Source organism: Thermobia domestica, chromosome 5, assembly GCF_964235325.1.
Source record: "Thermobia domestica chromosome 5, izTheDome1.hap1.1, whole genome shotgun sequence".
Classification (NCBI taxonomy): domain Eukaryota; kingdom Metazoa; phylum Arthropoda; class Insecta; order Zygentoma; family Lepismatidae; genus Thermobia; species Thermobia domestica.
This window is the reverse complement of record NC_137458.1, coordinates 207127447-207143596: the sequence shown is the minus strand read 5'-3', so window position 1 is coordinate 207143596 and position 16150 is coordinate 207127447. Positions and strand designations below refer to the sequence as shown.

Genomic DNA, 16150 nt, shown 5'->3' with positions numbered 1-16150 from the left:
AAAGTACCCTGCAAAATCATTATCAAATTATATCTTGCAAGAAGAGTTATAGATATCCGACAATCATTTTGGACATGAGTGTACATATTTATACTTTTTTTAACAACTAAATAAGCTTCCTTTTAATTCTACCTAATAAAGGTTTAGTTCCAAACCTCGTTTCTAGCATACAACTCGAAAAAAGTATCAGCCTCAGCTACCAAAAAATCAAGCTTGCATGTTCATATAAGAGGAAATTTGAAAGAGACAATTTTTTTTATGTTTAAAATTGTGTCATACGCATTCTTTTAAAAGAGAGCAATACTGGATACATTTGCTTAACTTTCTGCACAAGATTGACAATATCATGCAATCATTTTTAATTTTTATTTGAAATTTTAAAACATTCTATAACACTCAATGATATTTTTCTAGATTAAAAACAAAATTTCATTTGAAGCTTAACTGTTCGCCATATTCCGTTTCACAAATTGTTTCCACTATATCAAGTCTAGAAGGTTCTTCACTAAGGTCTAAACCACATGAAAAATGAGTGTTGGGAGCACCTCTCTTAATCATACGTTTTTAATGTCATTTTTGTTTCATGGGCCTAATTAATCATAAAATAGTACAGATTCTTGCTTACAAATCAAGAAAAACCTTAAAATTTTGTACTCTATTAGCCATTTCTTTTACATACATAGTGTAAGAAACAAGTTTTTGAAAAAATTGAAAAGTAGGTACGATACCTTGATCTTTAAATTGACTTGAAAATTTATTTGAAAATGAATTCTTTTAAGATATTTGTCTAGAATTTGGGTGCTGCTGTATAATATTTTTCATTCCTCTCAATTTATTTCTTATTTTGTACGGTTTGAAATCACAACGGAACATATTTTAAGTAGCGTTTTTTTTTTTTTTTTTTTTTTTTTTTTCAAGAAAAACGTTCTTACACCACGAAACCTGACTAACCAATATTACAAATTCTCCAGTGTGCTATGGATACGAACGTAAAAAGCTTCAAAATCTGCTGAAATACAGCCTCGCACATAAATCCAAGTATCCTTTTGAATCTCAGTTTAAAACGTCGCGTTCTTAATAACCCCGGCGTTGCACAATCACAATTACATTACCAATTAAATTAATTGCATCACCATTTAGCAGGAATTAATTTGTATCACATGTTGCTCAGTATTTTTGGTACAGATTTAACTTTTAGTGTATTTATTATCTTTATTTACAACCTCATTTATTATATTTACAACCTCTGCTTTTTATTTTAAAACGATGCATCTTTCACTACTATTTCTTTCCCCTCCTTCCCATTTTCCTTTCATTTTTCTACACATATAACCATCTATTTCATCGCTATCGCACTGAATTACAGTGACAGCAAAATATAATTATCTTGCCCTTGCTTTATTTATTTATCTTCGAAACTTCAACGTCGTAATGTTTCTACTTTGAAAATACTCTTTTTTTCTTTTCTTTTTGTATTGTCAACGCTATTCAATTCTTAATTCCATTACTTCTTGTTTTGTCATACCAAGTGAGACATAAGTATGGAAATGCGCTTATATTTTTGAAACCTTTGGGAAATGACTATGTCTGATGATGTCTAGTCTACATGATTAAATACAGAACAATTTTATTTTAACATTTCATTTTATTTTGAACTCTGCCCATGATTGATGTTAAATAATCCGTTATCGCTTTAAAAATCAGGCTGAGTTTATGAGGCTTTCACACATTACCTTCCCCAAAGTTTGAATTCGATTTCTGTTGAATATATCTCACGTGTCTCATCCTGTGTTACATATGAAAAGCATGGAGTTAGTATCTCAGTAAATATTATGTAATGTACGCTGTACATATGAGTACCAAAATAACTTTCCATATAAAATTTATTACATACTATAATTCTTTATACACAAAAACACACACTTGTATTTATATGAATTAATACGCCAGTAATCTCTTAAGTTTTAAATGCACAATTCACTTCATGTACACCGTTTTACAGCATATTAAATCTGACTGCTACGAATCGAGTTCCTTTGGAAAGTTTCGATATAATCTAAGATGAACAAATTAACTCGTTCTGCCATTTCTGTCATGTTCCAACGGGGACTATACGGATAATCATCACATTTCATACAATAAGGTTTTCCATACGACGCATGATATATTGATTGGAAAACAAATGTAGGTTTCTCCTGTGGGAAATATAACGGAAGTGATATATGAAAAATGAAATAAAAATCGTGCCATTCAAACATGAATGCAATTTTAGAAAACGTTTTCGTATCATATTCTAAAACACTTTTTCCAAACTGGCTTAAGAAAATAGATATATACTCTTTCTTCTTTTGGAAACCGGTGGACACAGCTTCTACTTTGTCCTGAAGTAGGTCAATAACACCGGGCACATAATCCATTAAACATCTTCCACTTGGGAACGCAGGGATATGAAGCACTGAGGAACCGCCTAATGCGTTTTCTACTCGAGGAGAAAGATACAGTTGCGGAGTTATTCTACTACCTTCTGGTGGATAAAATGTTACCAGCAACACAGCTGAATCTTCTCCTGGATTATCTCCTGTCAACACAGGAGGTAATTTACTGAAATCGATGGGAAGCTTTATCAGAAAGTTTACGGGATTACTTCTGGCTTTACATCTTAACTGAACTTCCACATCTTTCTCTTCTACTTTTGTCTGCTGTACTAAGGATGAATATTCAAACTGCAACCTTGAGAACTCTTCCAAAAGGGAGATCTGAAATGAACAAAAGACTAATAATTATAAATATTATATTGGCATTGATAAACACAAATTTTAAACATAATGAATGCGTATATATTTAACCATTATTTACAGTAAGATTTACATTCGCCACACTCTACAAAAATGTTGGTTTTTAATTTTGAAGTTTAATTTGTTACTAAAAAAATTTAAAAATTAAGAACTAAGTAATGGGCGCAAGCTAGAGTCACACTGTATACCGAAACCAGGGTGTCTACTAAAATTCCACAATGAAATATCGTGATTTTTCGTGACCTTTTCTTTACCAAATCATAAAATTTCCTAACATTTTCAAGAGCGAATTTGGGTGCGAATTAGGCCGAATTTTCATCCATGCAACAGAAACGTACTTTGCTTGCGATTTGGTAGCGTGTAAACCCAACCATGTATATTTTTGGTGGTGAATTTTGACATTTTATAGAACAAAATTTTCCAATCTGTACCTACATTTGTACAGTTAAAAAAAAATCGTGACCCCAAAGCTAAATTTCGTGACTTTCATGACCGTTTTCTGATTTCGTGACTTTTTCGTAACATTCGTGACTTTCGTTACCGATAGACACCCTGGAAACAATATAATACAATAGAAAAAAAAAATGAAATGGACTACAAATTGATACAACACTGAAAGCGAACAAAGTCTCCACAATCAAGTCTCAAAAATATTAGCTTTTATACACTTCGACAGTTTCAACGAATCGCGTTAAATACATGTATAATTTACAGATTCAGAATAACAGACTTTGTTCTGGGGAAACTTCCAAAGTACCCATAGTAGACGAGAAAAAATATTTTTGTTTACCTTACAACTCTCTTTACTCTAGGCTGAACATAGATTTCGGGGTACAATTAGGGATGTGTGTGAAAAAGAAACGTGAAATGCAGTGAGTCAATTCTAGTATATATTTAATGGTTTTAATGCAAACCACATACTACACACATATACTTAATAGAAATTCCTGAACAAGGCATGAAATTGAACAATTTCCCTAAAACTTGAATCTGACGTTAATCAAATGATGAAAGTTTTGTCACATATGAAAGGAAGAAGTCACAGTGAGATACTAACAGAAAAAGGGGCGGGTATACGTACATAAACTGGATATTCTATATTGACAACATATCTTTAGGACAAAAAATAAAATCAATAGTATTATGTAATTCATTTCACTTCTCCAAACGCTTTATTTTCTCATCAATATTGTGTATACTTTCCGTTATTTTAGTCTTTATAGCTTCAAGCTCGTCCAGAATGATCTTTATTTTTCTGTCTTCAGCTTCTTTTACTTTCTTCTCTTCCTCTCATCATTGATATGGCCGCTCTTCAAGGGGGCCCGGGGCCAAACTTTAAAATGTTAAAAAGAAACATGGGGCGACTGACACCTCGTTTGACAGATCTTTAAAAACTAAAAAGCGATATAGCAAAAGATTTTTCATATCGGTCACCGTATTCAAAATGGTCGTCAAGATATGTTACCTGTATCGGATAAACGTCCAGTACCAATAATATGAAAACGGCTGAACAGAAATAAACCAAACAAAAACTCAAGTAGGAAAGCCATGGAGCAAATCGAATGATGTCGCAGTGCCCCCCAGGGCCGCCTTTCATGGGGGCCCAGGTCCAACTTAGAAATTTTAAACGAAAATATGGGTCAAGTGATACCTCGTTCGATAGATCTTCATACACTAAACAGTGTTGTAGCAAAAGATTGTTCATATGGGTCAATGTTTTCAAAATGGCCGCCAAGACATGGTGCCTTTATCAGATAAAACGTCCAGTACCACTAATATGAAAACGTTTGGAGATAAATGAACAGGATAAAATTAGTACAGGAAATCACAGAGGATATTTATCATTCCACACCTCGAGAATAATCCAATGGAGAAAAAGATTATTAAAGTATAAGTGACATAATGCTAAAGAGGAAATCTAATTGTTAGAAAATTATCTTTCCGATCTCCCTCCGTAAGTGGGTGAAGCGGGAATGAAAGGTAAACTCTCAAATGAGGACCTCACTTTTACTTGCAATAGGTATGGTTTATCTGAATCACTTGGGTGTACAAGTGACTGGTACTGTAATGAACCAATATTGTGCAGACGACATTTGAACAAAACCAATGTTTGTACACATTGTTCTAAAATTGCATTGTTCAACAAATTGGTTTCGCATTTCAGTTGATTCATTTTTGTACAAATCATTGCCTGCAATCAAAATGGAAGGTACCACTTAACAAGAATTTTACCTATTTTTTTCCATTACAGACATCTCTCTCTTATGAAAACACAACTGAGATAATTTTGTTGTGTAGATACAATTTGCAAAAGCTAAGGTTCTTATTTGCAATTTCACCGTTCCTCGTTCCCATTTAAAATTTTAAAGTTGGGCCCTGGGGTGCACCGTAACATCACCATTCGATTTGCCCCATGGTATCTTCTATTTGAGTTTTTGTTCAGTTCATTTATGTTCAACCGTTAGAACCGTTCCATAGAAAGATTAAAATGGGCCACCCTGGATATACATATATATATAACGAATTTTTGATTCGCAAAACATGATAATGAAAAGAAGTCTGGCATCTAAGAAAGGTTTAATAGACATTTGTATAATATAAATTGTGGTAATGTAATCTATTTATCGTATATTTACAATCAAAAATGTACGGATTTGTCTGCACATCAACCTATCAGACACGCAGAAACTCAAAGATTCCTATGTAAATAGCACATTGTGTTTTGTTGTAAATTATAAGTATGCAACATAGATACAAGTTATTTTCCAAATTTTAATTTATACTATGCACATCTGCAAATCATTTTTGCAAATCGCTTTTTTGTGTTTCGAGTCTAGTAGATTGATTTGCTGGTGATAAAACTTAGGTATTCTTTGCTTTTAAACGTATTTGCAACAGTGCTTCCCTCAATTGTCTTTCTAATTGCGATTTCTCCTATTTTCAGATTAAAAAATGTCATTCAAAAATAAAAGATCAAAATTAGCAGTTGAATGAGCTGGAAATAAGTGGACACAGAATCTAACGACATATAGAAAACGTCGTCCCAGCATACCAGAAATGAAAACGGACATGAGTGAAATGTGTAAAATGTCTACAAATAGAGACATAGTTGGTAGATATTTGGGGTTGTACGATGAACTGAAAGGACAGTCGGACAAAATAAAGAAGATCTCTCAAGAACTGTGTACACTGCGAAAAGCTGAACTTTCTTTTGCTTTCTATTCAGCAAATTTCAGCAAAAGTTGACAAACTGATACAGTTGTTCGTAAAATATAGAAAAGGAGGAATGAGGTATTTGAAAAATCTCTCACTAGTGTCTTCGATATTACAAAAGTAAAAGGAAATTGGCTTTGCAGTGAAGACAAAGAATTGTATAGAAAACAAGTTGAATCCGGAGGCCGAGTCGGATACACTTACAGAGAAAGTTGCCTCTATATCAGCGATCCATCCCTCAAAAAGGCGAAGTAACTCAATTGGTCTGTGTACAAGCCAAGTGCAGCATGTGAGTATCAGTGATACTGAAGAAGGTAAGATCAACAGTGATTCTGAATTTTCTGAAGAGCCTCCCCCTATGAAACGCAAATACCAAGCAACAAAATCTGCAACCAAGCTCGTGTCAAAACTGTCTCTGTCTACAAGAAAAGCAGCGAAAGTTCTTCAGAACTCGGCAGAGGAAGAAATAAATGTACCCACACCTTCACAATCGGGGATTTGGCGTCGAGTGATCAAGCTAAAAAAAGTGAAGGACGGGCTGAAAGAAATTATCGGTGAAGAGGAATTCTGCTTGCATTTTGATGGGAAGAGAATAGGAAGTAAAGATTATCAAGTAGTCTGTCTGCAGAATTGTGCAAGAAGTCTTCGCCTTGGAGTTTTGGTTTGTGAAAGCGAATCTGCCGAGGACATCTATATCTTACTGCAAGCCTTGTTGGATGAGTATAATGCATGGAGGAGTATGAAAATGATAATTTCTGACACCACAGCGGTGAATATAGGGCACAAAACTGGTGCTGTTGTTCGACTCCAGAGACATTTTAAACAAATGGGTCTCGATGAGCCTGTTTATAGGATATCAGCACCATATTCTTGACCTGGTTTTGCGACACTGGATGGATTCAGTGTTTCCAATAAAATCACGATCACCCAACTTCAGCCATCAATTCATTGAAGATGTTTTGGATGGGTATGAGGACTTACAAGAAAACTATTCTAGCACAGGAAAGGTACCGTCACGTGAAAACCCAGGATGCAGAAATGATTTCCGGTTTCTATTTGAACTTTGTGAAGGATATAATTTCTACCGGGAGGAGAACAAGTGGCCTCAGTTGAACTGGCAGAAACAATACTAGATGGAATTCACGTGCAATCTATGCATTGGTTGCCTTTTTTCTCCTTCCAAAATGGAAGATCAACTACAACGTACTTGCGATTTCATCGCAACTACATGTGCAAAGGTATGGTTTTCAAATGAGCACTATACAGAGGGCACATACAATGAGCTGCAAGCAGCTATCTCCGACCTAAAGTGTCCTAAAGCTTTAAAGTGTTTTTCCGCTCACTGGATAAAACAACGTTCTGTGTTGGATGTGCCGCACTCAAATATGGTAGCCGAGAGAGCTGTGAAAGTGATGCAAGTTCATTCACAGTCACAACACTTGCAAAAGTGACAAATATCTCAACAGCAAGTTCATTCACAGTAATTTACAAATTTAAAAACCTTTTGCTAATGTACTGTATAAAATATTCAGTGCCAAATGCAGACTGTGTAAGTAGACGAATTTTCTTTTAATGCTAAAACATCAATGTAGGTGCGGGAGCTTTTTTTTTTTTTTTTTTTTTTTTACAATTAAACAAAATCAAAGACATTTTTGAGGTTTGCAATCAAATATTCATTGTTTACCACCCCAGGCTTTTAAATTTGAAAAAAAGTAATATACCTAATGTATACATGTTTATACAGTACCTAAGAAGATACGTTTTCTAACAACTGATCTGACATTAATGCTAACTCTACAGATCATTCCGAGAATTTATCAACTCTAATTATTATTATTATTATTATTATTATTATTATTATTATTATTATTATTATTATTATTATTATTATTATTATTATTACTACTACTACTACTACTACTACTACTACTACTACTACTACTACTACTACTACTACTACTACTACTACTACTACTACTACTACTACTACTACTACTACTACTACTACTACTACTACTACTACTACTACTACTACTACTACTACTACTACTACTACTACTACTACTACTACTACTACTACTACTACTACTACTACTACTACTACTACTACTACTACTACTACTACTACTACTACTACTACTACTACTACTACTACTACTACTACTACTACTACTACTACTACTACTACTACTACTACTACTACTACTACTACTAAATAATAATAATAATAATATGAAATAAAACAAATTTTCCGTAATATAAAGAATGTGAAATTATGCTTTGTAAAAAAAATTCGAAAATGTTAAAAATGATTATGATTTTTTTCTGATTTTCATACAAGTTCTACTGATTTTATCAGGATGACCACTGAAACGGTAAGATAAAATTCACGCATATTTCCAGGTTTTCCAGCATCATAGTAACATTTTTCAAGGACTTTTGTATGGAAGTTATTTCATAGATTCCACATTACTCTAGGGTCTGAACAGGTACATATATATAATGGCCCAAAAGTAGGTATACACCAATGTATTGATTAAGTATAACATTCTAGTTTATGGATTTATTTGCTTCGACTGTTCCGGGCTTAAGTTATAAGTAAAAATATGTTAACCATTTATATATATTACACCAAACGTATAAGACAGATTTAACAAAATCACATAACTACTAGAATATTCTGTCACATACACAAACAGAGAGAGAGACAAACAGACAGAAAGTTATTTCATGAGTTCCACATTACTATAGGCTCTGAATAAATAAAAAAAAAAAATTAAAAAAAATGCACTATTTATATCTATATAGGGTAACTGTCCCAGTAATTGACAGTGCACCAGTAATTGACACTGTCGTCTTTTTCTCGCCACAACAAGACTGCGGGGCTAGGTACGAGCAAATGCTGTCATCTTTTATTCCTTTGTAGTGTTGTCAATCCTACACTACTGCTAATATTTGCCACTCGGTAGTAGTACTTCAAAAGTAGCAGAACATTGATGGAAAGTGAGAAATGAACTGTTTTTTCAGACTTCTAGTGACGGTTTATTTTAAGGTAGGTTGTTTCTGTATCTGGTGCATATCAAAATGATCATAATAAAAACTGACGAGTTAAAGATGTTTAGAGGTAATTGAAGAACTAAGAAATCAGACTACACCAATAAATATAGCTTTTTGAAAGTAAAACCAAGTTTTCAGGGTGTGTGTGTGTCAATTATTGGTCACAGGTTATCTGCAATAACCAGTAATTGACATCCCCTGTCAATTACTAGTGATTTGCCTAAGTTCAATAAATATCAGTAGAAATTTGTATACCGCGTATTTCCTTGGAGTTAAGTTGACTAATAAAGTTAAAAACACTATTTCTTATAAAATCCCAGTAGTTGACAAGGGGTGTCAATTACTAGGCTACTGCAGAAGAATTGTACGAACTATTTACCAAGGCACACCTGAGTTGTTAGTGTGATTTGTTATAATTCGAAAGGTCCTTGGTTGACACCTTTGTGATTAATAGAGAACCGACCTTGCTTTTTAATTTTTTTCTGGAAGTGGTAAATACCTCTTGGTACGGGGTTAAGTCACCCTACGTCTTTTTCTTTATTTTTCTTTGTCTGTTTGAGCGTTAAGTGTGACTTTTAAGCAAGTGCCTTCCCTTAATTTGCATTACTCTTACTTGGCACGTTGCCACGGGTAGAGTAGCCTACAGTAACCATTAAGTTTAAAAAAATCTATGCATACTGTAAATGGTTTACACTGATTAAACTAAAGAAAGTTTCTACTTTGTTTCTTTACAATTGCCAACCATGGATAAGCCTAGAAGACGAAACCATCAAATGTAATTCCACGTAAATCGAAACCTTTCTTCGAATACTCAAAGTGCAACGTCGAAGGCAATCGCAACAGAGAGAGTAGAATGTCATATGCAACTGCAAGAAAACAGTTCGAGGTTCCTAGAACAACCTTATTAATACAAGTGTTCAGGAAGGACTCCAGAGGGTAGGAAAATGAGGCAACAGACAGTAGTTACTGAGACCGAAGAAAACCGTATTGTTGATTGGGTACTTTCGATTGCAAAGCGTGGTTTCCCGTTAACGAATGATCTTCTAGTAACAGTGCAGAAAATTGTCTTGAATTCTAAACGTCAAAATCTATTCATGAAAACCTGGCCGTCATTGGTATGAATCATTTATGGGGCGTCACCTCGAATTAGCTAAATGAATACCTGCGCAGCTCACAAGCCAGCGTGTGAATGTCTCCGAACAGCAAATTCGTAACTAGTGTAACGAAATACAACCATAAATGGAAGACAGAAAGCTGACTGAAGTTCTTCAGGGTTCCTCTAGTGTTTTCAACAGCGACGAAGCCGCATTCCAGTTGAATCCAGAGACTATTAAAGTGATTGAACCACGAGGAGAAAAAAACAGGTATAACATAATTTAAGATTCAGATAAAGACTGCATCACCGTATCTCTCATTGTGTGTACCAATGGTACTGTCCTGCCATTTATAGTGTTCCCGTATGCTCGCATTCCAGGTGAGTTGTGCAAAATGTGCCTGACGACTGGCCAATAAGAAAAACTTCGTCGGGATGAATGACTGGAGAACCCTTTTACGAATATATAACCAATGTGCCTCTGTAGACCCACAGACCCTGTGACGTGTGTAGCAGGACTGACAAAATAGACTCCAGTTGTGTATCCAGCGCAATGGAGGTCATATTGAGTATATGCTGTAATGCCGACTCTGACAAGTGTCCCAAATTTTAACAGGTCATAACTCCTACACAAATAAAGATTTCGCAAAACGGATTGCACAGGTCTATTCCCCAGAAAAAGACAATGTCAAATGATATTTGACATGACCCTCTCCCCATTTCAAAAACGTAACCCAAATCCAAGATGGCCGCCGCTGTCGCCATAACCCCTATAAGTTGTGGCTCCAATTATAGACACCCCATACCAAACGACATTATGATTCCTCATACCGTCTGACTTTTATAAGGGTGTATCCAAACTTTTGCCTGACTCTGTATTTTACCCATGGCTTCTTAGTCATAAAGTGAATTTTTCAGTAAATTTTCTTTTTCTGTGCTATGAATATTTGTATTATTTCAGTATTAACATCCGCTGTATACAAAAATACTGTAATAGCTCTATTAGAGAAAGAAATAAACATATGTTTATGTAAATATAAACTTATAAATCAGCTTGGAAAGTTAGTAGAAAATTATATGGTTCATTGGAATAAGATATTAAGAGATGTCAATTACTGGGTCACGATGTGTCAATTACTGGTGATTCTCTCAAATCACAGTGTCAATTTCTGGTACAATGAACAACCTTTCATATACATATATTAAAAAATAATAATTATCCGTCTATTATTTTCATGGCGGTGTGTATGCCTGAAGGAAGGATGCCTTCGTAACTATACGAGAGATCAGTAAGACAGGCCCATTTAAAGGGTGAAAGAACATGCAATTTGTCAAAGATTGTTCTTATACTGTCAATTAATGGGACAGTTGCCCTACTGTACCTTGAGGGCAGTATAACGAAGGTTTTTCTGTTTCTTTTCATAGGAAGATTTACTTCCCGAAATTTGTCGACTGACCTTTTTTTTTCTTCTTTCTTTCTGTTTTTCTTTCTTGACACCCGATATATCATGTCCATTCACAGTCTGATGATATGCTTATAGTTACACCAAATAAAACAATGTTTCATTTTCCACAATTTAAACAAAACGAAACAAACAAATACTGAATAGATTGCTTTCAGTGTTCCATGTATAGTTAAATTTATTATCAAATGAATATGCACAGATTCAACGAATTGCGTAACTACTAGATTCACACTCAAAAAAAAAAAAAAAAAATGTATTCTCGTAATAAAGGGAAGAATTGTAGAAAATAATGTCACTGAAACTTCTTTGACTGATCCATACACCTAAAATTCATGTTATGTGAGTTTTGAATAGGCCTTTTCAAGTTCAGTGTGAGTATCACTTTCAGCTTTCCTTGCATCTGCTTCTATCTCAGCCTTTTTACTTTCTGGCTCTTTGATTAACAACTTCGTTCTTTTCCTGTTCATGTCTTTTTTCATCTTCACACACTTTCTTCTTCCTTTTCTCATCCAAAGCAGCTTGATAATTCTGTCTAGCAGAACGGACAGCATTCAGAAGAGATTTTGTGATTTTTAAGTTCCTGACTTCCCCATTGTATCTGATGGTGTCATACACAGTTCCCTGTGCATCCAAAGTCTCTTTCCACATTTGCATTTCCGTGAGAGAGTATTAATGTAGAATGGAGAATCTTCATCAAGGCATCTGTCTCTCCTTTGTGGACAGAAATGACATTAGACCACAATCTGTCAAGCCTGTAACACTTTTTATCAAAAGATTCAAGACGTGTTCTGGTATTTGGATCACTGATTACAGAACAATACTGCCGAGCAGCGACATCAGCTGTGTGGTCATCAAACCAATTGCTTTCAACCAATATAGTTAAAAGTTCCTTGAAGCGGATCACCCCTTCCTCACATGCAGCAACCTCTGGAATCCAGCAAGTTATAGCTTTTGTCAACTTAAATTTCAGTCGTAATCGTTATTACACGTTGTCATTACTACACCGTATTACACGGTGAATTATGTAACACCGCTGTCATTACTTTTCTTATTCAAACTTTCATTCCCTATAATAGGTTTGAAAATATCTTCTCGCCCTACCTTTGCACTGAAATCCCCTAATAGAATTTTCATATAGTATTGTGAGAGTTGGTCAAATACTCTCTCAAATATCTCTTAGTCAACTAAACTGAATAAAATGTAAATATATTAAATAAAATGTGCTGGTTGTCGAAGGAACAGAATTGGCATCCGAAATTATTAGAAATATAAATGATTAGGATTCCCATGGCACATAACCTTAAATGTGCCAGATTGTATCCTTATCCAGATGTTAAGCCAAATCATGTTCTCTACCTTGCTATTACAAAACTAAACCTATTAAATACTTTGAATCCTATTTGCTTTCTTCTGGTAATTACATTCGAGAGAGGCATGCATGCTAAGCGAAACTAATGAAATGAAAAGGAAAAGTTTTACCTGGTGCTTTCTGTATAAAGTGAGCAATTCTCTTATCACTCGTACAAGAGACTTTGGATCTTCTGGATCCCAGTTTGCTAGGCTTGGAACATGTTCTTCCAAAATTTCTGGTTCTGGATCAGCTAAAAATGAGCTATCATCAAAGCAAAAATCTGGTGGAACCTGAGGCATATGACTGTTGAACAATACTTCCCAAGTGACAGACTGTCCAGCAAATGGTATAATAACCTTGAAACGATCACCATTTTGTACTCTCTCTAAAGTAGTCCTTCCTGTATATATGTCAACCATTCTGATGTTCCCAGCACAAATTCCTGAAAATATAGCAAAGTTAGTTTGAACTTTGGATAATTCGAACGAAAGGCTATTCACCTTAAAAATTATATTGAAAACAATGGCAAAAAAATAAATAAATAAATAAATAAATAAAAATAAAATAAAAATATCTTGGGCAAATGAAACTTCTGAAAATCTTGTTTGGATAATTCGAAGTGATACAATACAAGAATTTTCAGTGTTGGGCTGACTGCAAACGCAAAAAATGCTGAAATTGGTTTTCAATTATACAGAGACAGCCGTGGGGAAGAGTGACGTAAAAACACAGTCTCTCTGATGATTAAGAGGATAAAGGCGAGATCAGCGATGAAGCAAAGAAGCCGTGTGCCAACCTCGTCTGAAATATCCGAAATCGTTGAAAATTTTGGATGTGATGATCTACTGAATGTCACCAAATGTCACTCATAACGTAATACATGCAATAAATGAAATTTAAAGTTTTGTTGGTAGTGTAAAAGCAATCAATTCAAACCAATCGAAGATCACGGAATTCTTACGAGGCCTCATCGCAGCGAAATTAAAATATCGCTAATTTTACAGTAATTATGTGCTATCTTCAAATAGATAAAAGATCATTGAAATGTGGAACAAGAGCGCCCTGGACAATATTATTTTGCGTGAGGTACCGTTATCACGACTCACTTATCTGCTTTCGATTTCGAGCCATTTTGAAAATCGGCATTTATTTTCGCGTTTCCAAACGACTGAAAACGGAAAGCCACTAGGTGACTTGTGATAACGGTTCCTCACACAAAATAATATTGTCTAGGGCGCTCTTGTTCCACATTTCGATTATCTTTTTATCTATTTCAAGATATCACATAATTACTGTAAAATAAGCGGTATTTTAATTTCGCCGGGATGAGGCCTCTTAAAGTGAGAGCACACAAAGTCATTATTCGTGTATGTATTATATGTTTGTGTGTTAATTTAAGGTATGTGCTACTGCATTTTTCCATGGTACGTATGTCTTAATCTATGTACGAATACATGCCATTTGTTTGCTTGCGGTATTATTTCACGCAAATAATATGTTCCCTTAAAGCTAAACTGTACTGAATATTACTTTTATACGTAGGTACAATAGTTTTGTTCGCTAGGTATTTAATAATGTATATTTTTGGGTAATTCGAATTATTTTTCGTGTCGTCTTGAACTTCGAATTTAAAAGACTGTGCTGAATATGCCAATTCAATTAACTGAGTTTGAAAGTTTACATGAAAATAAACACTCACTGATCTTGTAGGGAAAAAAGCATTACAAGCAAAGTAAGTAAACTCACACAAAAATGACTTTTCACTTTCTCTTCTACTAGAACAAGCCCAAAGAAAATTATCAAAAGTAGCTGATAGACACTGTTCCATATGGAAGTAATAAAAAGGACATTTGAATATGAAATGAGACTTTAAACAGTAATTGATCATCCTTTCCAATCAAATATGTAAATGGTGAAATAGAACAAATACATATATTAATTTCCTACTTAATTACATGAAAACGTACATTTATTGCACCAGCACTAGTTATATTACAAAGTGAAAATAGCAGGTGGTTATTATAGTTTTCCGCGAAGACGTAGAGAAGCACAAAATTTACGAACAGCAACAACACAGAATACTTTTCGTTGCAATTTCTCGGCTTCCTTCTAAGTTCGAAGATGGCAGTCCCTTCTAAAATTTAGGCCCTCACTTTCTTATTTTCTCTCTCTTCGAATTTGCAAACCATTCCACGAGTTTGATAAATTCTCGTGTATCAAGTTTGTCGTCAGATAAGTTTCCACTTGATCCATCTTGGTTTCGAAATAAATTAGTACCTTTCATGGTTGATTCTTAAACTTTCTCTTTCTCCTAGCACGAGCTTCATTACCGTAATTCTGTCGCTTGCTCTTTTCACGTTCATCAATTTCTCCTCCATATTCTTATTCAAGACAATTCAAACGCCATTCTTTCTGTTGTTGTTCCCCGTGTATATAAGCTTGTATTTATTTCCTATTTCCTTTGATTTTGAACCCTTTCATTTAGTCTCCTGGATGCATGCTATGCTTATTCTTCTTGTCAGTGTTTCCGATAACTCGTAACTCCTACATGTAAAGGTCCCAACATTCCACGGGTTTTCTACTGTTTCTGGACTCGCTTCTTTAGGCCCTTCCATCCATTGTTAAGGAGTAGCCCTTGCTAACTTCTCACGGCCTTAAGACGATCGGGCTGCGCGTCCTTCTGTGGTACGCCCCAGCCTTTTTCTCACTCAAATTCCTTTTTCGATCCATATTTGATTTGACAATTGTTTTTACAACCGGTTGCCAACCTGACGTTAGGTCTCAACTTAGAGGACCAGTATTTTCTGTTGGGGTTTTCTCCTCTCATTTGAAACTACTGCTAAAATTTATCGAACTACTGTTAAAATTACAAAACTACTACTACAAGTTACAAAGTTAGTACTACATTCACTGATCTACTATTTAAATTTACTGAACTACTACTTGACTCAAATATATAGAATATAAAATCATCGTATAACAATATATTCATGATAATTATAATCCTCAGTGTTTACATTAAAGTTCGTAACAGATGCACTCAATCCTCATTTTAAATGAAATTTACTAAACTACTACTTGATTCAAGTATACAGAATATAAAATCTTAGTACAACAATATAATCATAATGTTCTGAATGCTTACATTGAAATTTACACCAGATGCACTTAATCC

At 34.5% G+C, this 16150-nt stretch overlaps 1 protein-coding gene across 3 annotated transcripts in view; it reads right to left on the bottom strand.

The window, feature by feature from the left end:
* Nucleotides 1–1625: 1625 nt before the first annotated feature.
* The window catches only part of LOC145686370 (BRISC and BRCA1-A complex member 2-like), a 39641-nt gene continuing 25116 nt past the window's right edge, over nucleotides 1626–16150 (bottom strand). For all 3 annotated transcript variants that reach the window (XM_081759636.1, XM_081759635.1, XM_081759634.1), the window contains 2 exons: nucleotides 13104–13417; nucleotides 1626–2756 (listed from right to left, as the gene is read on the bottom strand). In XM_081759636.1, the coding sequence (XP_081615762.1) occupies nucleotides 2007–2756; nucleotides 13104–13417 (1064 nt within the window). In that variant the 3' untranslated portion in view covers nucleotides 1626–2006. The remainder of the gene's footprint in view (nucleotides 2757–13103; nucleotides 13418–16150) is intronic.